The sequence below is a fragment of the Melospiza georgiana genome, chromosome 4, assembly GCF_028018845.1.
Source record: "Melospiza georgiana isolate bMelGeo1 chromosome 4, bMelGeo1.pri, whole genome shotgun sequence".
Classification (NCBI taxonomy): domain Eukaryota; kingdom Metazoa; phylum Chordata; class Aves; order Passeriformes; family Passerellidae; genus Melospiza; species Melospiza georgiana.
This window is the reverse complement of record NC_080433.1, coordinates 16,789,326-16,814,252: the sequence shown is the minus strand read 5'-3', so window position 1 is coordinate 16,814,252 and position 24,927 is coordinate 16,789,326. Positions and strand designations below refer to the sequence as shown.

The 24,927-nt window shown below is 42.5% G+C and overlaps 1 protein-coding gene across 1 annotated transcript in view; it reads left to right on the top strand.

The window, feature by feature from the left end:
- TMTC1 (transmembrane O-mannosyltransferase targeting cadherins 1) overlaps positions 1-24,927 on the top strand; it is a 143,140-nt gene that overhangs the window by 9,350 nt on the left and 108,863 nt on the right. Inside the window, exons 2-5 of the mRNA XM_058022907.1 lie at positions 2,805-2,982; positions 5,004-5,077; positions 6,222-6,398; positions 9,157-9,372. Coding sequence (XP_057878890.1) covers positions 2,805-2,982; positions 5,004-5,077; positions 6,222-6,398; positions 9,157-9,372 — 645 coding nt within the window. The remainder of the gene's footprint in view (positions 1-2,804; positions 2,983-5,003; positions 5,078-6,221; positions 6,399-9,156; positions 9,373-24,927) is intronic.

The window sequence follows — 24,927 nt, the reverse complement described above, 5'->3', positions numbered from 1 at the left end:
TCCCTTGCCCAGAAGTTGCTCCCCAGTTCCCCTGCAGTGGAGCAAATTTGGCATTCCATAGCAGGCTGCCTTTTTTCCCCATGGCTGTGTGAGCTGGGCAGCTCTGCAGAGTTCTTGTGACTTGGATTAGAGCTGTTTGAAGACCCAGATTTTTGACATACAATAAATTTAACCACTGCTAACATTTCAACATCGTTCTGCTGGGATTGTTTCAGGACTAAAGAATGTTTCCTTCATTGCCATGTGGCCTAATTTCTTATGACAAAGAGCTTTAGCAGCAAAAAGCACTGGTGTGAATATAGCACCTGCACACGCTCATGTTTAGTGTTCATGGACCACCAAAGATGGTATTTAAAACACACTTGCAGGCTGATTTTGCTGTTTAGTGAAAGAGTTACCTGAACAGCATGGTATTATGTTTGTATTTTGTTCTGTTGTTTTTTATTTATTTAAAGAACACACAGGGGAGCAGCCAGGCTGCGAGGCTGATGCTTTTACTGAGCTGTTGTCAATAATTCACATCAGGTAATTCTCAGCTTACAAGCCTCATTGACTTGGTGTTCACCCTAAGAAGGGGTGTGAAGGACTCACCCCACCTTTTGGATAGGGGACCTGATGGGGATGGAAGATCCCTTGCCTGTTAAGTTCTGCCTCTCCTGCCAGCAGACCTGTTTTGCAGGATGGGAAGTGATCAGATATGATCCATGGAGAATGATGATAGAATTTTCAAGAGTATTGCCAGATGTCATGAGTTTAGTGATTGGTTCTCACAACTAAGTGAGAATTTCTCCCCTTTTGGTGCATGATTTTATATTACCTGATATCCTGAGCACTTGTCCTCACCTGCCTGCATCTGCTTTCTCCAGAGATCAGAGTCCCAGATCACACTTTGGCATTGGAGGGGGACCAGTGGACTCTGCTTCAGCTGATGTACATCCAGAAATGATTCATTTGAGTAAGGAATGTCTCCTGCAGAGGGTCCCTGTCCTTGTGCACATCTGCAGGTGTCTTGGGGTGAACTGAGTCTCCTTTGGTGGCAGGGTGGCCCTGTGCTGCCCCTTGTTCCCCTCAGCCCTGTGCTGGAAACAAGATTCTGCCCTGGGGGGGTTCCTGCTGCTGCTGCAGTGTATTTGCAGCTGAACCCCTGGCTGGGTGTGTGTTACTGCCATTTGTTGTGGCTTGTCATTCAGGGCTGGTAGAAATAAGGGAAAGTGATGGATGTTGCTGCCCTGAAGTGGCTTGCAGGAGAAATGGGATAAAAAAAAGAAAAACCTCCAAACTCTTTGTGTATTCTTGAATCACACAGACTGATGTCTTGTCAAAATGTAACTACATCAACCCATACTTCAAAGGGAAAGGTCAAGTCATGCCAAAATCTCACTTTTTCACAAACTCTCTGGGTTTCATCTGTTGCCTCCTCAAACACTCCAGTAGGAGCACAGCAGGAATGCACAAGTAAGACTCTTGGTCTGGTAAAAGTGGATTGGCCTGGAAAATTGAACGCAGGACAGCTAGCACATCCTGGATTATGAATAAGAAATGTAGAGAGTTATTTATATATATAAAAAAAAGGTTGTCTGGCTCTCACAGACCTCTTCACACCTCCTCTGTCTCACAAAAACACCTAAGGTGGTTTTTTATAGTAGCAACAGCTCAGTGGCCTTGCTGTCGCATCATGTTTGTCATGGGAGACATGCAGTCTTTTAGTAACAACAGCAAGGATTATTGACCCTATAGCATATTTACAACTGCATGTAAAATATTTAGATTGAGTCTTCTTTTCACTGGTTATCTTTTTTGTTTAGAAAAAAAAAATCCCTCAACATTAGTTAGACATTTTTCCAGATTCCTTGTTCATATATGGAGTCTTCCCTAGATAGGCACCATGTGTATGTGTGTATATTTGTGTAGATACATATATATATATGTGTATATATATATATATTTATATATTTTTGTCCAAATGTACAGATGTTGTTAATATTTAAGAGAATTATCTTCAACTGTGTGTAAGGCAAGGCTTGTCAGCAGCTGTTAAGCAAGCTGGCTGTAAAAAAAAGTATCCAGAAGAATGTATTAATACATGCTGTCAAGCAAATGTCATAACAGCTTGTTGCATTTTTTTTTTTTTATGATCTACACAAATAATGAACCCTAATTGTCTCACTGAGTCTAGGGTGATGTTAGCTAACTTATCTTTGCCATCAATGTCCTTATAAAAATGATGAGAACTATTAGACAAGCTTCTTTATGCCAGTAAAGCATTTAAATAAAGGCTTAACCTTCAGTGTGTGACACTGTTTTGAAAGTTAAATGGGAGTAAATGCCCCTTTATGCTAAGCAGATGCTCCAGCACCTTACCAAGTCCTTGTCTTGGCTGCTCCTGGGCAGAAGAATCTCTTCTAGAGCAGAAAATAACTAGCCATGTTGTAAAGCTGCCACGTGGCCAGCAGAAGCACAGAAGGTGCCAGCAGGGAAACGGGACAAGTGCCACGATGCTGGCCAGGGTGATTTGCTGCTAGGGCAGCACAGGCGTGGTCTCACTGCAGTAAACTCTGCTGGGAGGGCACAGCACTCCCCATCTCTGTCAAAAAGGCTGCCAAACACAACCACATAAAAGAAAAATGGGAGAAATGGTTTCTCTTTAATCAAATAAACCAAAGTTTAGAGCGGTTTGCAGTAATTAGTTTAATAGCACTAACATTAGATGGCTGCAAATGGGGCAAAAGGCCTAATTTAGAGTGTTTGAATGGTATTAGAAGATCTCCCAAACCTAGCAATGGCTTTGTTTTGTTTCCTTACAGGTTAAACATACTGCTGGCTGGCATGAACCCCTTGTATTTCCACGCAGTGAATGTAATTTTACACTGCCTGGTGACTCTTGTGCTGATGTACACGTGTGACAAAGCTGTGTTCAAGGACTGTCGCCTTGCCTTTGTCACGGCGCTCTTCTTCGCTGTGCACCCCATTCACACCGAGGCTGTAAGTATGTGCCACCAAACCCAAAAATAAATTAATTCTTCCAAATTCTAATTGATTTTTTGCAAGGAAACCTCTGAGTCATGCAGAATGTTGTACTTGTGATTTTTTTTTGCTGCGGGGGAGCAAAGGTGGGAATGTACTCTATTTAATACTCTATTTAAAATAATTTGTAGGAGTCATTAAGGAAAAAGCACATTCATACTTGCAGTCTTTGTGCTCTGGAACTGAATTCTAAATGGTGGTCCTAATCAGCCCTGCTGGGAATAAATGGACAGTCAGGAGTTTCCTGAAACCAAAGAGCTCAGTGAGGCTGTGCTCTCCTGCTGGGGTATTGTTGCATGCCTTCAGTCATCTCCTATAGCCATCCGTTTTAGGGCGGAAAAGTGAAGGCAGCATTACTGTGTATTCTGGAGGAGCTCTCTCTGACAGAGGTGGTGTGACCCATGGATTAATTAATATTTATTTCAATGAAAAACTAGGAGAATCCTTTTCAGAAAAAGAGTTGTTCACAAACACCAGCATAAGTTGACAGAACAACAGCTCATATTGGGAATTTTTCTGTTTGTTATAAGGAAACATTTAAAGATGTAATCATTCCAAAACTGCAGTCTGTTAGCACTAGGAGACACTTGTATAGCTAAAAGGAGTCTTGCTGTCTTGGAGAAAGAAAGGTAATATCCAGCTTTCTACACTGCAAAAAAGAAATGCTCTTATTAGCTGAGATACCACTGACATCACACTGCTCTCATTCCAAGCCTTTGTAAATGGGGGAGGGAAACAGCTCCTGTGGCTGAGAACTTTTGAGGAGAGATTACCTTAATAACAAAAAGCCACAAGCTTTGGAGTTACTCCCTGTGCTGTGTTGTGTGAACTAATCAGCTAGGCTTCTTTTGATAATACAGCTTTATATTTTAAGGGAGGTTTTAGATGAGGCCCTCTTGGAATTTATTTTTGTCTGGGTCAGAACTTTAAAAGGTTAAAATAAATGCCAGAGCTCTGAATATAACTTAATTATGTAATCTCAAAAGGGGCGAGATTTCAAAGGGCCTTTTATTTGCTGTATGGTGATTCTTAGATCCTTATGAAGTAGAATATTGAAATAACTGTAAAAAACAGTGTTTATCTATTCTTCTTCAGTATTCCCTTTTTATAAAAAGATTTTGTCCGTTAATCTGTAGGAAGAAACTCTTGCAAACTCAGATTGTTCAGGAGGAATAAATTCTATAAATTCTATCCTATCCCTTTTTGGTGATAAGAGTTCATTTCAATGTTACTTATATAGTAAGTAATTTTCTTTAACAAATATCAGTACTGGGAGTTGGATGCATTTCTCATCTAAGCCTATTATACAAAATTAAAACAAATCCTTAAAATTGGCATTTTCTATATACCTTAATTAATATTTTATTAAGTAAGGAATGAGTTTACTGTTGGCTTACTCATTTGTTTTGCCAAGCTAGAAATGCAGCAGACAAAACTGAGCATACCCTACCATACCCTGTGGTGGTGTTCACAGGGGTTCCAGGAAGAGGGAAGAGACAAGGATCTGACTCCATGTTTTCAGAAGGCTGATTTATTATTTTATGATATATATATTATATTAAAACTATACTAAAAGAATAGAAGGAAGGATTTGATCAGAAGGCTAGCTAAGAATAGAAAAGGGATTATAATAAAATCTTGTGACTGAGACAGTCTGAGACAGCTGGACTGTGATTGGCCATTAATCAATGAGACCAATCAGAGATGCACCTGTTGCATTCCACAGCAGCAGACAATCATTGTTTGCATTTTGTTCCTGAGGCTTCTCAGCTTCTCAGGAGAAAAAATCCTAAGGAAAGGATTTTTCATAAAATGTATCTGTGCCACTACACTGTCCAAATAACATTTTGGTATGCTGAGGGAGGATAACACTGAAAGATCAAAAAATAGGAGCTTTGAGCATGGATTATTGAGGCAGTCACTGAGTGTTTTACTTTTTTAGATGTGTTTTTACACCTGTGTGTCTCCTTTCCTTTCAGGTAACAGGTATAGTAGGCAGAGCAGACGTCCTGGCCTGTCTACTCTTTCTGTTGGCTTTTCTCTCCTATAATAGGTACGTGGTAACATCATGAGATTCTTTATTTTGAGGAGGGGACCAGAGGCAGTGCCAGTGTTTCATGGCTGTTGGCAGAGGTGCTTCCCACAGCTCTGCTGTATGGAAGTGTCCTGGCCTCTGCCTGCAGCCATGGTGATGCTTATGAGAGCAAAAAACCACTGAACCAGGAGTCAACATTGACAATCCCTCTTCACTGCTGACCATACAGCAGAGGAGGGCTTGTAAAAATGGTAAAGAAATGTTTTCAATGGGAGGCAAATTGTCTTGTGTGTAGAGTGAAGAGCAGGCAGACACATGCCTGCCTTTCAAATGCATGCTGTGACTGTGGGACTCTGGAGCACCTGGTCTGAGAGAGTTAAGGAGTGTGTCTAGACCATTAGTCATCCTTTTCAGGTGAAAACTTGGCACTGCTTGCTGCTCTGTGTTCTAAAACTGGAACTGAACGAGTGTAGATACAGAAATAGCTGCCTTGGATGGGGTTTCTGCACCTTTTGCATTATTTGCAGTTTGAAATAACATTGTTTGCATTCAGAAATAGCACCATGTCATCGCAGCCACAGGGAGAAACTGCTGATATCCCTGTGGGGCTGTCTGCTGCAAACCCACTGTGCTGCTTTCTTCAGAAGGTGTGAAGCACAGTGACCCCACAGGAATCTGCCTGTGTGATTTCAGTTCTTTCCTACCTTCTCCCATGTGACAGGGGCTTGCTGCCCAGTCTGTTAGTGATTAGGACACATCTCTGACTCAAGGGACTGTGGGTGGGATGGAGGAATTTTTGCTTGCCTAGTGCTTTTTGTCCCAGAAGGAGAATTAAGCATGTGTGTTCCACATGACAGAAAGCAGGTGTTTTCCTGCCTTTTCTGTACTTTGCCTTCCCCTGACTGTTTCAAGTCTACTTTATTTTTCTGCTTGTCTTTGTTTCACCTCTTGTGCACCAAGAATTGCAGCAACTCCCCATATTTTCATCTTCCCTTCCTGTCCTGTGGCTAAGCCTTTTCTCATTGTAGATTGTTCATGTCTTGACATGTTTGTGTCAGCCATCTTAAGGCATTAAGGACAAGTGTCTCAGTATTTGTGTGGCTGTAGGAAACATGAAAATAGCAGAGGAGTTAAGGTATTTCATGTCAATTCTGTTTTTCAGGAGTGTGGATCAGCTTTATGTTGGGGAACATTTCCCTCCCACTGCCTCCCCATTCTTTTTGCTGCTTAGTTTATTCCTTGGGACGTGTGCAATGCTGGTGAAAGAAACTGGAGTCACTGTTTTTGGTGTGTGCTTGGTTTATGACTTCTTTTCCCTCTCCTACAATGGACTCAAATTGTAAGTAACTTCTTGTGCTTCTGGTGCTTTTCAGGTCTTTTCACCTGTTAGTCTAAAATATGTATTATTATGGTATGCAGCACTGGAGGGATATGGACTTGCCCTGCTGAATTAGATGGATATTTGACAAATTTGGAGGGACCCACAATTGCATTCTGTGTTTTGTGGTGGTGTTTTTTTTTATTTTTTTAATTTATTTTTATTTTAATTTTTTTGTTACTCTTTTGCTGCCTGATTACTTTTGTTGGGTGAATCGACCAGATGTGAAGAACGGACCTCTGAAATGCTGAATTCACCCTGGCAAGACTAACATTTATTTTTAGTGTGGGAGTTCTGACTGAAGCATCAACATCCTGAAGTTTCTCTGGTTTAACTCTTTCCATTCACAATGTCTGCTTGGTTATTCTGGTACAATGCCATGGGTTTAGAAATGTTATATGATGTTTAGTAGTAAAACCAGGTTTGATAATTTTTCTGTCCTTTTAGAATGGAAAAAGAGGGAAAATACCCATCCAGTTCTGGTTGGAATAGTTAGCAGCTCTCAGAAGTCAGTGGAGAAAAATAAAATACTTTGGAGTTTGTACCCCTCACCCACTTATAACTGTCACAAATAACTGTGCTGTTTTCCATCTCCATTCAGAGTCAGAAGTCCTGGTTTATTAGAAAATTTTTATAATAACCATTACATATAGATTTTATCTGTTTTTTTCCCCAAAACATCCTTGGTGCAGATCTATGAGTGTATATAAGAGCTCAGTGCTCCTGAGAATGGGAATTCTTACTCCTCATATCATTTCTTTGTTTTCACTGGGGCTGCCCACCAGCCCTGGAACCTGTCACACCCTACATGAGCTTGTGTGCATCTGGGTTATAAAAAGGACACTGAATTTGTGTTTCTCCAGTGAATTAAATGAACAGAGCTGGCACAAGGTGACAGCAGCAGCTGCAGGGAGGACAAGGGGGACTCTCAGGAGCATCCTGGCTTCCCTCCCTTTGTGGCCCTTTCTCCAGGCCCTCATGGGGACAGACCAGTTTCAGACCTGCCCTGTGGCAGCACTGGCAATCAGCAGGCAGGGGATTCCTCCTCTTTTCACTGGATAAGTAGTTCCTAATGGTGTGACTGGTGGGCAAGGAGCCAGGGAGATTTCTGGGGGCTGACAGCCAGCTTGCTTGTTAACACTTGTATTTACACCCTGACAGGCTGTTTCAGGAGCTGCCTGGCTAAAGGGAACACAACTGTTAATTAACTGCAGGAAAATCTGTGCCTTCCTCCTCCCTCCTTTCCTCAGTCTCCCCCTTCCATAGCCCCACATTCCAGGGGCTCTCTTCAAGCTGTTTTTTTTTTGTTTCAGTGGTGGCCAGTTGCCTAGATGTGGCACTATTTAGCTTGTAGGAATGGAGCTCTTAATCCAGATGTGCTGTATTGTGTTATCTCCTCTGGTTGCATGTATTGTGCATTTATCTCTTTGTGATGCTGAAGATTTTATGATTGCATTTGACTTTAAGGGGCAGCAGAAAACAAACAGCCTTCTATGTGCTGCTGAAAATTCCTCTGCTCCTTCTTCCAACCTCTCCAGATTTATTTCCTGTTTAAAAGTGGTGGAACATCATTTGTTTTCTGGGGCAAAAAATTAGGAGTGACACCACAGTGCTTCCCATCTTAACAGAGGTCCAGAGAACAGCTTGATACAGGAGTGCTTGTATTCTCTTGCTGTCAAGTCTCTAGCTCTAGTTAGGAACCAGTAAATACTGTCCTCAGCACACAAAGGCTTTTTTAATGGATTAAAGCAGTATTGTCTGTTGCAGTTTTGTTAAAAATAGGTTAGAAACTGCTGTAAAATGTGGTGGTGTTCACAGGGGTCTCAGGATGAGAGAAAAGACAAGGATCTGACTCCATGTTTCAGAAGGCTGATTTATTATTTTATGATATATATTATATTAAAACTATGCTAAAAGAATAGAAGAGAGGATTTCATCAGAAGGCTTGAAAGAAAAGGAGTGGAATGGAATGATAATAAAATCTTGTGACTGACCAGAGAGTCCGAGACAGCTGGGCTGTGATTGGCCATTAATTAGAAACAATCACAGATGCACCTGTTGCATTCCACAACAGCAGATATTGATTGTTTACATTTTGTTCCTGATGCCTCTCAGCTTCTCAGGAGAAAAAATCCTCAGGAAAGGATTTTTCATAAAATATGTCTGTGACAGTAAAATAGTTGATAATTGTTAAGCATGTACTGTTAGTTTGGTTGATATATTGTAAAGGGGGTTTAAAGAGTAGTTATAAGAAATATGGTACTCAACGTACCATAACACACCTCAGTAAAGTGCAGCATCCCCCAGTGAAACGAGCCAGCCTGGACAGAGATGTAATGGGCCAATCCAGTGCCTTAAACCTTCATGCAAATGAAGGATCCAAAAAGAAACCTATCCAAAGGGACAAAACCAGGATAAAATGGGGCTTCTGAGCCACTGAATTTGTGCCACATGGGGGTCATCAGAGACATCCCTAGCACCGGCGCTGCAGCACCCTCGACGGGAGCGCTCCTGCTCAGCCTGGGCCCCCCATGCTTCAGGCCTTTCTTTTTCTTATAATAAAACCTGAAATCACTTTAGTACCAGGAGCCTGCTCTCGTTTTTAACACTTAGATACCATGTTGTGCTGAATTCACAGCGTTCAGGCTTTTGATGAGTAAAAGTGCACAGACTACAAGTCCTCACATCCTTTTCTTTCCCTTTCCCTGCCTTTCCTCAGGAGGAACGGGGCCATTCCCCAGAGGCCGTCCCGGCTGCCCGTGCCTGCTCCGTGGGGCTCATCGCTGTCTGGCCGGGAGAACGGGAGGCAGCAGCAGCAGCAGCAGCAGCAGCATCGCTGTGCCCAGCGCGGCGCCTGGAGCTCGTGCCACCCGCCCGGGCCCCGCCAGCAGCCCAGCCTGCCCGTGCCCAGCAGGGCCATCTGGGCCATCCGCAGGTACTGCTGCACACCCCTGCTCCCTTCACCTCGTGGTAGCCCTTTTTGTCCTGAAATTGCCGTGGGTGTTTACAGTAGGAGTCCTGGTAAAATATATGTATTGTATAAGTGGCCTTGCCCCAGTCCTAGTTGTTCTAAATGGGCTGCAGCTGTGATGCCCTTAATTGGGCAGCTGCTTTGGCTAATGAAGATAACTGGGATAAAAGGGGGTGGGCTGGCCAGTCAGGGAGAGCCTTGGAGGTGCCCTGATGAAGCAGGAGGAACAACACTGCTGTGAAAAGCTGCTTGTGAGAAAACCACCCTGAAGGTATGGGACTCTAGAACTATGATAACAACAATATGAATACAATAGTTGTTCTTGTGTTACTGGGAGGAGGTGGAAGGAGGGTTAAGGGAGAAAGGAGGAGAATGTCTATCAGAAATCAGGGCAACCCCAGTGATGGGGAGAGAATGATGCATCTGACTCCATGGCTATCAGAAGGTGTAACAGTCACAGGGCCTGCAAGGCCTGTCTGGTGGTCAGCAGACTAAGATAGGAAATGCCAAGTTATGATGACTGGACCTAGAAAGCTCCTTTTTCTGCCTCCAGACCCTTGCTTATCTCTCTGTAAGACTATAGGTCGCTTCCCTTTGACCCTTACAATTGGACAATTCCTAAAACCCCTGAAACCTATATAAAGGGCTGCTTTTGCCTAGTTTGGTAGAAGAGATCTCCCTGAGAACCTTCACAGAAGGTTCCTCACACAGCCTTCTCCTCTCTCTCCCTGTGTCTGCCAAAGGCCCTTAGCAAGCAAAGAGCTGAAATCACAGAATGAGCTGATAATCACAAAAGATCTGATATCACCTAAACTTGCTAAGGTAGCCTGTGGCTGGGAGCTGCCTGGGAACTCGGGCTGTGCTGAGCAGGACTGCACTGTCTGGCCAGGGATACCCTGAAACCCGACCAAGGCTGCATTGAGAAGGCAAATTAGTTACTTTATTATACCATATTACTATACTAGATTAAACTATATTATATTATGTCTAAAACTGAATTTGCCCAAGCACTCAACTTCACTCAGCTGCACAGAATCGTGTGGCTGTCTGCTGATGGACAGTCTGCACACATGCTTGGCCCTTGTGAGAAACAACTGCTCACTTTGAAAATTTCAAAACGTTTATTATACCTTAACAAAGATACAACAAAGGACTACATAAGGAAAAAGTTGCAGTGCTGAGATCTGCCCCTCATGGATACCACATGGCTGGTTCATCTTCAAGATGGATGCTCAGTCTTTTATACCCCTGGGGTTGCATCAGCCGGTCCTGGCCCCTCCCAAGGTCTGTCAGTCAGCTCTTCTTTGCCATTTATCAGTGGAGATGCTTTCTTGTCACTGGATTGGAGGTCAGGTGTTGCCATGCTGCCCTCCCTGAGCACCCCCAAGCTTTTCCATTCCCCCCTGCCCCATGCCAGGGACACCTGTGCAGCTTCTTTGTACCTGTCCTGGACAGCCCAGGCTGTGTGATGGCAGCAACACAGGGGGGAAAGGGAACTGTGGGGAGAGCAGAGGGCATGTGAACTACAATAACATAACTGTACAGCACTAAAGCTTTTCTTAATATTCACACAATAGTTATCTTTTAATTGTGAGAGCCAATCATCTCATTATCCATCTATAACAGCCTGATAGGCCAAGGAAACAAAACACCATCACTTTGGGTAAACAATCTCCATATTGCATTCTACTTTGGCCCAACACAGGAGCAATGAATGAAAGAAGAATTGTTTTGATTGTTCTTTTCTCTGCTTCTCTCGCTGCTTTTCTCAGGTTCAGAGAATGTGAATCCCACAAATATCTGAGTACATGTTAGTGTTTTTGTTCTCTTTGATCCTTGTATTTGTCTCTGTTTTCCCTGATGGGTAGTGTCATAGGATTGTTCAGGTTGGAAAAGATGTCTAAGATTATCAAGTCCAGCCATTACCTCAGCACTGCCAAGCCTGCTACTAAACCATGTCCCTAATGCCACATCTGCACATCTTTTAAACACCTTCAGTGATGGTGACTCCATTGCTTCCTTGGGCAGTCTGTTGTTGACAACCCTTTCAGTGAAGAAAATGTTCCTAATATCTAATTTTAAACTTCCCTGGCGTGTCTTGAGGCCATTTCCTTTTGTCATGGTGCTTGCATGTCTCAGTCAGTCTCTCACAGTCTCTCAGGGAGAGACTGATGCCCACAACAGGGGGCAGGAGGTTAATATAAAAAGCATCTTCTCTCTTGTTCCATCATCTTATTCCTTGTTCCTTTCACTCCTGTTTTTTCATACTGCTCCTTTCTCCCCTCCTTTGCTTTGTACTTTTTTCCAGACACCTTCCTTCTGCCCCCGCTTTCGGGAACATCCCTTTCTTGCACAAAGGGAAAGCCTCTTGCCTCCCAGCCTCTTTAGGGGAGGCTGCAGAAGCTGAGTTGGAGAGCCTGTGCACGTGGGATGGCTCCAGAGCGAGCTCCTCCACGCTGCCAATTTGCTTTTTGGCAGCTGCCCCTTCAAGTGTTGTGAAGGATTTGTGCACATGGCAAACCAAGCCCTGTGTGTACATCGCTGCTTTCTGTTTGAAAAGGGGCTCTCATGGTGGTGTGAGCTGCTCAGCTGCTCTCTTCTCAAGTGACTGACTGTGTACAGCACACTTGCAATGGCTTGCTGTGTGAGAGTTGGCTGTGGGATGCCCAGAGTGGAGCTGGCTTGGTCCCAGTGGCTGAGAGGGAAGCGTGCCTGTGAGAGTTTGCTGTTGACATGTTATATGGTATGAAGCAGGAAGAACTCAATACAATTTCTCTATTAAAATATATTCTGTTTTTTAAAAAAAATCCTTGCTATAGAAGAAAAAACAAAATATGAAGTTGCTGTTGAATCTGTAAGATTCTTTTTTGCCTTGTAATTCACATTTGTCTGATTTGTGTAGGTCTTCTTGCATAGCAAAAGGATGGGGGGAAAAAGCTTTAAATATTTCAGGAGCTCCAAAATTGGTGGACAGACTTGGCACGGTGAAGTAGCTTCAGGTATCTTATTTAGTCTACCAGATTACTAGTTGTAAGGTTTTAATGAAAATAAAGTAGCAAGGCACTGATCTGTACTTTTAAGTACTTGTAATGTGATCAAGTAGGTTTCTATTTAATAATAATTTATTATACCTGTTCTTACTAGAGCTGAAAAATGCAGGAAGATGTAATGGAGGAATTAAGGGAATTGGTGTAATTAGCAGTAACTGGAGCTAGTTATGTAAATTCTTGGTGCAGAGATATTTTTGTTCTTTATTGTCACTTACTCTTATCTTTAGCTATCCAGTGAATATGTGGGTTGCAGTCCCAGTTGCCTTTAGGAGTAAGGAATGAGTTAGTCTGGAGGAAGTTGTAGGTTTTATCACCACTATTTATTGCAATTTTGAGGAATGCTGGCATATGCTACTGAGATGAGCTAACTAGAGTCTCTTGTGGATTTGATCCACCTCCCTGAGTTTTAAAACCTGAAGGAGGCTTGTGAGTGTGTGTGCATTTCCATATGACATAAATGGGGAAGGACAGACAGAACTTTCATGTCAGGCTTGTACTTGAGTTTGGGGTGAGGCCTCAGTGCCTTCACTCTGGTGTGGTCTGTCCTGTTGAAAATCACTGTCAGTGGCAATCATCACTCATTCTCTTTTTCGTGATTTGCTGAAGCCACTGAAAACTGGGATCTATTTTTTTACCTTTTTTCTTTTCTTAAATGGTTTTGGTTACGCCATGTTCTATGTGCCTCACACTCTGTGTTGCTAAATGTGGTCCAGCCCATGAACACCTCCAAGGCACCTAATCACTCTGAAGGTTTTGAGTTTTATAAATAGCTGGGGACTGCAGTCTAAGCTTCTTGGAAAACAAGACTCCACAACAGCTTGCATACTTTTGAAACTAAAATCTCTGTTTCTCTTTGCTGTCCTAGAAGCTCATTTTTATTGTGTCTGCTGATGGTGAGACACTTCCCTTGCAGTGGACCATAGACTGGAATTAGTGTTACTATTTTCCATGTATATGAATGGTTGCATGGTGTTTTTTGTAGATTATTTTTATTTATGTATTTTTTTTTTTGCCAGGTTACGTGAAAAGCAGGTGTACCTGGAGCTGTGCTCAACAGCATCATTTTAAATCTGTGTTGTGTGTGTAAGAATGTGGGAGCTCACTACTCATTAACATTGTGGGAACCAGGCCCAAAACCCCATTGATCCAAAATCCAATGAAATCCCAAAGGCTGTAGGAGGGATAAATGGGATCTGATGACTAAACTGGTGGTGCTGTTGTTCCCTCTAACAGTAGCAAGGGAAGATGGAAATGCTCTGCAGAATGTGGTGCATTCCAGGGATGTCTGTGCTGGCCCTAAGTTTGATAGACTGTGAGGAAAAATATGTTGAGGTCATAACTTATCTTCCCTGAGTCCCTGTGCAGTGTGCATGGTCAGGGGTTGAGCTGAAACAGATGCTGTCCTTCAGCATGAGGGAAGGCACTGGCACACACAGTGTGGGACTGTGCAGCAATTGCTTGGCTTTTCCTCACTGCCTCCTTCTATTTCCAATCCTTTATGTAGCAATGATTTTTAATTTTTTTTTTCTTTTTTGACTGATATGATAGTACAGAGTATAGCACATTTCTGCTTAAACATGAAATTACTGTTCAAAAAGCAGAAGTGTCAGCTGAATTTCTGTTCCTTTCCCACGCCACACAGGGCAATGCTATGTTCTAGATTTGTAACTGATAAAGACAGAACAGTGTGACCACTTTCCCAGATGTGGGCTTTCATGTGTGCAAACTTTACCTTTTCTTGAATTTGTTAGAGAGCGTTTGATAGGAAAATGTGGGTGTGAAACTGCCTGTGTTATAAAAGTGAGAGGAAAACACTTTCTGTTAGATGGGCTACATCTTTCTTAAATTTGGGTATAACTTCCTTAAATTTTGGCGAGTTGTTCCCATTTGCACTTACGCATCCTGGAGGTCAGTGGTGGTCGCTTTCAAATGCAAAGCACGGCAGCAAAAAGCAATGTGTCTCTGAGAAAAGCAGCAGGGAGGTAACTATTGTTTATGTTGAGTGTTTGCCCCTGACTAAAATGAGGCAGGAAACCTGGGTGTTTGTCTCTGGCCTGAAAGTTCCTTGCTGTGCCAACAGCAAAATAGCAAGGAAGTGTTAAAGGGCTTTGCAAACAGCAGTGCAAAAGCTGGTGGAGAAATTCCAGGGCAGGCTGGGGTTGTCTGTGGTGGAAAAGGTCTGGGTATGGGGATAAATCACATGGACTCCATTTCCTTCATGGTGGAAAAAAACCCCTGTTTATTCACATAACTCCTTTTTATAGAGTTTTCCAGACCTTGTGTGTGACTCCAATTGCTCAGTAGTTTTCTTGCCAATTACTTATTGGTGTGTAACAAATTGTCACCCTGTATTGATTGGTCACTCAAACCCTTCGTGTGTACGTGCAGGAAAACTTGTTTGTGAGAGATAGTTGTCATTTTTCTATCTAAAACCAGTTTATACAGGTGCAAGTTGTTTTTCACCCAGGAGCAGATTGTTATGCTAACGAACTGCTCACACCAGAATTGCTTTCACATGGGAACTTGCAATGGCCGACAAGGCCAGCCATTGATGTTAGGAGAACAGGCTTGCTTTTATGAAGCCTTTCTTTATGATTTTTCTACCTTGCTGCAACATCTGGGAGCCTGGCAGTCCAAATGCTTTTCTTCTTTAGGAAAGCAAAACGAGTAATCTGGAGCATTAAGCAGTAGAGCCAGCCCAGGCTTTTTCCTTCCTCTGTCACTGGTGATGTCCTCAGGGTTGCAAGAGGTTACAAATAAAGGATCAAGCTCCTAGTCTGTGATGCTCTGAGCAAAGGTTGGTATGAATTGCCTCTGTGTGAAAGCAGGGAAAAGGAAGTGCTGCATTGTCACTGGCTACAGGCTGTTTTCTTTTTTTTTTTTTTTTCCCTTAATTTATATTTAAAATTGAATTGAGAATAGGACAACAAAGTTTGCTCCAAAAGGCAAATAGGGCCCTGAGTCCCAAGGCCTGGGGAGGCACAGTGAGTGCTGAAAGGTGGCAGATTAGGTAAGTGTCATTGCTATCCTGGGATCTGTGGGATGCTGCTTCTGGGGTGTTGCAAGTTTTTTTATTCTAGCAGGTTTGCTGAGGTTCTGTCATTCTTGCTGTTCAGTAAGCTTAAGTTATGAATGAAGTTTGGCTGCCTCCGGGGAGGTGGATTGCAGAGGTGGATTTGGCCTGTGGTTTGTTCTTCTCTGAACTCAGTTCTTCAGATGGCTTTTCCATTGTGAGTTTGAGCAATAGCTCTCTCTGCTGCTGTATCTGTACAGTCTGTGTAGGAAATGTTGAGTGACTCTTTCTGAAGGCCAGGATTTCCCCTGCAGTCAGTGACAATATTTATTGTCATGCACAGATGGCACCTGAGGCCACCAGAAGGCTCTGCTAGTCTGGAAACGTGAGATGTGGGTGCCCCTGTGCTTACAGCCATGGATTCCGCCAAGGATTTACATGCTCTGCCTGGAACTGTCTTCCAGAGAACCCTTGTGTAATCTTGGGGAAATAATTACATCTTTCTGTTCCCATGGCATGTGCTGGAAGATGAGGCACAGTAATGCATGCTGCTTTTCCATTTGTGTGATGTGCTGGTTGTCTTCTGTCCCCCTCCCAAAAGAGAAACCAAGCCAAGGATTCTCTCTTAGGCATGCTTGTGCCATTATGTGTCTTAATTTTTGAAGTCTTCAAGTGCTGTTTCTGTGCAAGTGACTGAACTCATTGCTTGCAGACTGAAGTTCAGTTAAGAGCAGCACTGCTTTGATATGGTGATGACTAAGGTTGCATGAATGCAGAAAAAGGCTTGTTTAGACCTCATTGTGCTGCAAAATATGCACTAGCCAGATAAGAAAGATCTGCTTTAATTTTGGCCTCCTTGTGTGTTTTTATTGTGACAGTCTTTAATTACACTATCACATGGCTTTTTCTTTTTTGCACAATCCCTGCTGGAGTTGTTGCCCAGAATGGATGGGGATCAGTTAATGAGTAACTATTTGATATTTTGTTTTTTCCTGGTCCAGAGCATTGCCCCATGCCCTATTTACTTCATGTTATTCAAGTCCTGCTCTGAGACAGATTTACAGCTTCTCAGTAATTCCTCTGTGTACACACCACCAAGTGCTGGTATTTCCTTGCAGTTTGTTACATAGGTCTGCAATCTTCTAAAGTACTTTTGGCATAGTTTCTGCATGTGTAACTTCCTTACTGTTCAGAACAAGTAAAGTGAATAGCCAGAAATTTTATAGTGGGGAACCACATGGATGTTGAGTTGGATTCACCTTTGTATTTACTTCATGGACATGTGCTGGTTGAGCAAGCAGACTGCTGGCAGCAGCAGACTGTGCTCTGTAGGAGTCAGTCTTGAGAGGTGAGGGGCCTCTTCCTTTAGATGTGTGCAGACTGAGGAGGCACAATGATATGATGTTCCCTTCCAGACCTGGAGAGGAATGAACCCAGCCCAGCATATGCAACTTCTTCTGGCAGCCCTTTCCTTCCTCTCTCCCCAGTTAGTTGCCCTGCTTCACCTGCTGCAGCCCGTCCTCATCTCTTCTCTTGTTTGCTTTTCCTTAACCATGTAATTGTTCTGGTCTTTGCTCCTCAGGTTTTGCCTTTTGGATCTTGCTGCCTCCCTCAAGAGCTACTGTGTTGGTCTCACTCCCAAGGTCCCTCCTGTTCTCCTGTCCCTAAGTCCTTGCCAAGTCAATTCAGGGGCCCTGATCTGTGTCCTTGTACTGCCTTTTGTGTCCTCCCTGTGCTCCCCTCTCCTCCCATCTCTCCAGTTCAGTCTTCTGCCCAGCATGGGGGTGAGGTCCCTCTGGATTCTTTCAGCTTTCAGCACTCACTGTCTTTGCTTATCTCCTCCTCCCCTCGGCATGGGTTTCTGCTCTATGGGCTGCAAACCTCAGTTTCTTTTTGACCTCATCTCTCCATGAGGTCAAAACCCCCCCTCTCATCTTGGGGGTTCAGCTCTCCTCTGCCCTATAGCTAATATACTGATTTTCCTGTGCTCTCTGCCTGGGTTTGAGGAGGAGGGAGCATGGAGAGCCGGGCAGAAGCCAGGAGCCTGCTCTGCTCTGGTGCTTGGGGTGGCATGGAGCCACAGCTGATCTCACTCTTGGCTTCCCTGTGGCTGGAAAAGTAGGCACTTGTGCATGCAGTTTGAATAGAAGAGGGTTGGTTTTAAATTTGACACCCTTTGTTGGATCTGTTTCAGCCACTGTTCTGGATAGCACTTCTCTTGCAGTGCAGAAAAACACCTCTCTCCCTCTTTTTAAGTACTTCCTAGAAGGAAGAGGAAAGTAAATAATTTCTCCTTGTATTGACAGTACCAAGAGGCCCTGTTTATTTCAGTAAGCAGCAAATAAACTGAAGTAGTTTGCCTTCATGTGCACTGAACGTCAGAAAAAAGGGACAAGACGGAGTCTGATGTTCCTTTTCTTAGCTGATGATGACTTAACATGTTCTAGCTTGTTTGTTTCTTTTTTTTTTCCCTCTCTAGAGAAGATTATTTAGTCTTTTAAAGATTCTTTAGACTTTGATTTAGTTCATGAAAATCCATTTTTGTGGAAACTGTGCCTGGGACGAAGAATGGTGCTGTGCAAAACAAGAATCAGGAGGAGAAGTTAATGACTGGTTTTGGGTTTCTTTTTTCCCCATCTTCTGAAAGATGCTGATGGCTTATTCATTCGTGTGCAGAGAAGGTTTTTCTCTCTCATTAATGGGAACTGCGTTTAAGCCCTGCAGTTGCAGTCACTTCATTGTACATCAGCCTCTTCTGTTCCCTGTGTTGCTAATTGGAAATCCCCAATTTGTAGGTGCAGCCTGTGTGTCCCAGAGCTGACTCACAGGAGTCTCTGTTCATTCCCTTTGCCTCACAGGACTGCCTTTCTATTCACAGTTCCTGGCAGTCTCATTAAAGCAGCGTTTGAAGCAGCAGTGTGCCCGTGTCCATTGGCTTTCTCTGAAAGCCCTGTAAACCACTGTCAAAGAATTAACAGCAGCTGAGAAACAGGAACAAACCCTAATGGCTTGCAAGGTCATTTTCCCTGCAGTAAATCTGGGTTAGTTTGGCACAGAACAGTATTTCAGTCACCCAGGAAATAAAAAAAAAACAACCCAACCACAACACCTGAAGATGGATGATACTGAGATTATTGCAGGTATTTCCCAGGATAGCAAATCTAATTGAACAATTTCTCTCTTACACTTTGACTTCCAGGCACATTTTTTGACATCTTTTTGGAAACTTCTAGGCTGTTCTCAGGAGTAAAGGACTCAGCTGTACCTACCTACCTCATTAATGACTGATGCTTTCCAAGCTGGTCCATGTTTCCTCTGTGAGCCTGGTAATCACAGCATGTATTAAGGGAGGGACAGCAGACTCTCAGGACTAAGTTACTTGGCTTTAAATGCTCACAGGCTGATACAAGCAATCATTTGCTCTAAATAAGGACACCAATCTCATCAAGTGTGACTTTATGTGGATGGTTTAGGTTGTGTGATAAGGGTTACTTTGATTTTTTTAATATGAAGTAGCTGTTGAGATTTAATATTTGGTTAAAAAGTCTAAAAATAAATCTGCTTGCATGTGTAATGCTTCTCTCAGCCTCCCTGTATGCTTTCCAAGATGAACAGATTCTTCCCTGACTGGAAGCTTTATCTTCAACTTAATCTAAAGTAGAGTATTAAATCCTCTTTCACATTTCTAATGCAGTTATCCCAATATTCTTTTCCAACGAGTGCATTAGAAACCTTAATCTTCTACTTGGCTTGGAAAGGCTGGAACACACTTTCCTCTCTTGATCTTTGAAATGCAGATTTTCTGTTTCTATTCTTTTAAGCAATTTCCAGAATGTGAATATCCAGGAAACTTCAGTGCAGAAGGGACTCTTGTAAAATGCATTCCACATTCCCAAACATCCATGTTAAAATTCAGAAATTGGCCAAAGTAAGCTGAGAAAGGCGAGGTTTGTGCTTGGGCTGTTGGAATGCTGCTGTTGAGTGTTTGCTCTCCAGGTCTGACAGGTCTCACAGCATCTGGTGGCACCCAGCTTTGCCTCATGAGTTCTCATTGCCTGCCACAGCTGATCATGGAGTGGTTTAAATTATAATCTTATACTTATAAGATTATACTCTTATACTGGAGTATGCTGTGGTGGTTGTTTTGATTTCTTTTTTTTTCCACCTCTTTTGCAAAAGTTAGGTTGTCTTTAGAAATTACCATTCTTTTGCCATGTGGGTAATGCAGTTTTTCCCTCTGTTTAAAGCTTTGGTTTGCAACATGTTTGCTGTAGATCCTCTGCTCAGGCTGGGGCTCAAGTCTGCTCAAATCCCTCCTTTTGTGACCTGTGAAATTCCTTGGTTTTGCAAATCAGCTCTGGCATAAGGAGATATTAAACATAAAATGATTACTTTGAAACTAACTGTGGTTGCACTTTGGTTGTGCTAGTGTAAAAAGTATGGAATAAAGTACTGTTCCATTTAATCTGTGAAAGACGCCAACAAATCCTCTGGGTGTTACTCCAAAGAGGAAAATTAGCAGGAAAAGCTTGACAAGAAACTTTTCCACTGATTGTTCACAATAAAATTCAGGGAAAGAGTAATTATCAGTTAGAGATGGAAGGGAGATGGAACATTACCTTTATATCCTTCCATAAAACAGCTTTATCCCCTCATACACCGCTGTTATACACACAGTTCCTTCAAGGCCATGTAGGAATTTCTGCAGGGACCAAACTGGTGTAAAAATGATGGCCTTGGGGTCTCTTGGAATATTTTGGTATTATCTGATTTAATTACATTTACCATAATCTCTGCCTAATCTCATGACAGCACCTTCTATCGCTGCAGCTGTGAGTTATCTGTAAAAGTTGGAAGCAGAGATATTTTTTTTTTTGGTTTTCTGGCAGTAAACTCAGTTAATTTGTTGTTGTTCTCCCTCTTGTCTCCTGTTCTCTCCACTGTTAATTATATCAAACATTCATTTCAGCAGATGAGTTGTTTACAATACAAATGTTTTTGGTAAAAGCATCAGGAATTTTACAATACAAATGTTTTTGGTAAAAGCATCAGAAATTTTTATTTTAGAAAGCTGTCGCCTGCTCTGTGGTCTAAATGTATGCTAATGCTGGTCTTTCTGCTCAGTCTGTGATGATCAGCATTCCTTGCTGGTCTTGGCTGGCACACTGTGGATTCACTGTAATGGCCCTGCCTGTGGTCCTGAGTGGTATCTCCATCATGGAATTACTCACTATGGCAAGTGAAATTCCTTCATTCATGGGAGGTGATGGGTAGCTTTCCAGCCAGAGGGCATTTGTTCATGCATTTGGTCTAGTGCTGTGCATTAATGTAAACAGAGGAATTTTTGCATGATGCTTTTTCAAGGGAAGAAAACAACCCAACAAAGAATTTGTTTTACTTTAAGTTAGGATTTGTCTGTGGAACTCCTATTAGTATATTTAACAAAACAGGAGAACACTGTGGGAGCACCATATCAAACCAGGGATCCATCTAGCTCAGTGTTCTCACCATGGTCATTACTGGGTGATTACAGAGAAGAGAAGGATGGGAATGGGGCCAGGACAGGGTTATCTTTCCTTACTGTGGCTGCTGAATGTGTGCCAGGCATTGATTTAGAGTCCATGGGTCTGGATGCTGTATCTGGAGCACTGTGTTTAAGACTCTCCATGGACCTGTCCTCTGTGGAGTTGCCTAATTTCCTTTTTAGAACTCTTCTCTCCTCTGACTTTGAGGGCCTCTTGTTGCTGGGAGTACTGTGATTTTAATTACACACCATATAAAAGAATCTTTTTGTTTGCTTGAAACCTGATAATTTCATTGGGAACCCTTTGACTTTGTGTGATAAGAAGTAGAAAGTAATTTTGCTGGTTCCCTTCCTCAGGCCCTTCATCATTTTACAGTACCTCAGTGTGTGTGCTCCCTTCCCAGGGTGGGAGAGCCCTGTTCTCTTGACTCTCTCCTCACGCAGACACCATTCCATGTGTCTGATGAGCCTTATTACCCTTTCCTGTACCTCTTTGATCTCTATTAGATCCTTTGGGAAATGGGCAGAGGAAGGGAAAGTCTCAGAATATCATGCTGGAACTCAGATTTTTATTCATTGCATTCTTAGTTCTGTTTTTCACAAGCTGCAGTTTTTTTTTTTTTGGTGCTGATTTATGGCATTACTTTTTTATTTATTGTTTATTCTTTTGTTTTGATTGGAGTCTGTTTAGGTAATGTGTGCAATAAAAATCAGAATGGAAAAATGTGAGTGTATTTTATAACTATGTTTTCTATTGTGTGTACTGGCTTTGGCTGCATCTGCCTGGCCTGTTGCCCATTACAAGGGAAGGGCTGCAGTGAGATGCTGAGCTAAGCGGAGATGAGCCAGGCTGATTTTGGGGCCAGAGATTACACCATGAAAGTTTGTAGTTGCTGTATCTGGATCTCAGTTACCAAGGTGTGGGTTTACAGTATATCCTTCTCTTCTTAACTGCTCTTTGGGGATCAGTAATATCTCAAAGAAACCTTGGGCAAGGCTTGTGGGCTGAGTAGAAGGGCACAATCCCCTTGTGTCTATGCTCTATCACCCAGGGAGAGGCATTACCTCTCTAAAACAAAGGGCAGAAATTTTGAGTATTTGCCCAAATTCGCAAACATAAAATGTGACTTAAAGCAGAGACTTAATCCAAGATTTCCCAAATCAACAAAAGTCTTCCTCCCAGTAAATTGACAATTCCTTTCTTAAAATTTAGTGGAAGGATAGAGCCCCCTGTCATCCTCTGCTCTCCTGGAAGCTGAAGCTTCAGCATTTGTTGTTTTTGAGTACTGAGATCTAGACAGAGTAAGCCATCAGAGCTGCTGTACCATGGCTTTCATGTGACTCCATCAAGAGTGGAGTCAAGAGGCCAAATTAATTAATTAATTAATTCTTTCAGTTGCCTTTAAAAGAGAAATGCTCCCAGTGGCACTAAGGAAGGAGAGAAGTGGGTTTTTTCTCTGTACAAGCTGTGCTTCTGTCATGGACCAAAGGCTTTCTCTGCCTTCCCTTACTCTTTGGGAGTCTGCTGTTTTTATGGATTGAAGGTGCTTTTTCCTGAGAGTTTGGAAATGCCAGGACAGAATGAGACTCCCTCAGTGGCCTGCCAGCCCAAATGAGCAGCTCTTTCATGAGGAAGATGACTTTAATATTGCAGCAGAACACTCAGTTAATTATGAGGTGTGAATAAGGAATATGTTTCACAGTGCCTTGGCAATTTTCTGAGTTCACTGATCCGTAAACAAGATTATTCCCTAATAGTCCTTCATCTCTGCCATTATTGCACGAGGATATTCAACTTTAAATTAAATTAAAAATTATCATAGTTAAAGTTAGCTGAGCCATGGCTAATCTTTTGAGAATGTTTCCAGGATTAACTATTTTAGATTTGCTCAGTTATTTGGGGAAGAGAGATTTTTTTGTCATCCTTCCTGTGCCATTTTTATAAAGACCACGCTGTAGCAACCCTCTGCTGGAAAATGTGAATTAGACCAGTTTTTCTTTCTTTTCCAAGTCCTGGACACTTCAGGCAGCTGATGTTTTAGAGGGGAGGTGCTTCTTCAAGGTACATGGTGGCTTTTTTACAGTTCTTTCAGCTTTTGCTAACCCAAGAGCAAGGGACTGACTTTGATTCCTGACTGCCAGCTGTCCAGCCCAGCTCTGCCCGTGGCCCTCAGCCTGTTTGTGTGGGATGGGAGTGACACAGGCCATTGGTGCAGAAATGTCACACAGTTTGTGATCTCCCTGGTTTATGCAGAGCTGTAACTCCTTGAAGTAATTCTTACCATTACTTGAGCATCATTGTAGATTTTTAAGGTCAAGAGGGACCATTTATGATCATCTAATCTGAAATAGAGCATGGTGCAAGAGACAGAACTCCATGTAAGAATGACTGCAGGAAGCCTGCATTTCCCTGTGAGCTGTGTCACACATCTGTCAACAGCCCTGACTTTAAGGACTTGATGTGAGGGAGTATTTGAAATAATCCTTAGGTGGATGGTTGCAGCAGTATGCTATTCTCACTGTTAAAAATGTCCCTGTTTCTGGTTTGATCTGTCCAATTCCAGCTGCCAAGCACTGCATCTCATTATGTCTTTTTCCAGTAGATTGAACAGGGCTCTCCTTGCTGAAAGTTTTGCAGCCTGGACTTGTTGTTTTATTGTTCTTCCAGACAGACAGAAGGCTGGGCTTCCTCTGAGTACATCCACTGAGCAGTTGCTGTTGTGATGCAGTTTATGTATTTGGATTGGAACAAGTCTCACATTAGATAGTTGGGTCCTGCTAATAATGTGTCTGCACTGGCATGGAGATCAGAGTGGGTGAAGCAAGCTCTCTTAAGCGTTTGCCAATCTTTGTTTTGTTTGTTTTTTAGAATTTTTTCCTTTGGATGTCATGCTAAGCTGCTTGAAAGCAGTAAAATGCAGTTATGTTTTGCTGTGCAAAACTGGCATATTGTAAAAGCTTTGAGTAAAACCAACTAGATTAGGGTAAAATCAGCGTATCTTTGATAATAAATCCCTGTGGAGCAAGAACAAGCTCTTCCCATGTGCTTGTTGTGTTTTTAGCACAAAAGTGTTTCAATGTTAATTGGAAAATTAGTCATATGAGGAGGTGCACTTGATCTTGCATCTGCACACACAGATGACATTTGGATGGTGTGCTGCTCCTGATCTTGGGAGTGCTGCCACGCATCAGCAAATGCAAGTGCTCCAATTCTGGAGCTGACATTTTGTCTGGAAGGGCGTTGAGCCAACACGTGCTCTTTGAATGCTGCACTGAGCCCCTGCTCACAGGGGTGAAGTTGGGGAAAAGGGAGTGGAGGAAATTTATAATGATCATCCCTTTTAACACAAGGTTATCCCTCACAATGTAGTTCCTAGCAGGTTTTACACTGAATTTACTTTTAGAAACCAGAAAATAGATAGATTGATACCTTTATTTCATATCCAACATATTTTATAATCAGGAAGCATCATTTCAGAGGGGAAAAATGCCCTCTGCAGAGTTGCTGGCAGCCTTACCTAGAGTGTGTAGGAAGCTGTTAGAAAAACAGGGCTGTCAGGTGTTGACCCACACAGATGATGCTTCATTTGTGAGATTCAGTTAGATTAAAGTGCAGAGTAGTATGAATAATTTGGCTTCAGGTTCCGTGTTTAAGAATGCGTAAGACCAGAATATCTGCACTGTGCCTTTATACCCACTGAGACTGTGACCCAGCTGTCAGACTACTCTGTGGTTACCATTATCTTTTACATAACAACTTTTCCTATTCTCATATTTGATTTTTTTTTTAAGCATCTGTCATTACCTCTCCAGAAACCCCTTACAAATTAGCAGTGCATCTTGCATAACTGAAGAGCAATTACTGTTCCATTACCAAGTAATGAAGTGCACACTTGTATGAAAAGAAAGATGACTCAAGATTTGATAAAGTT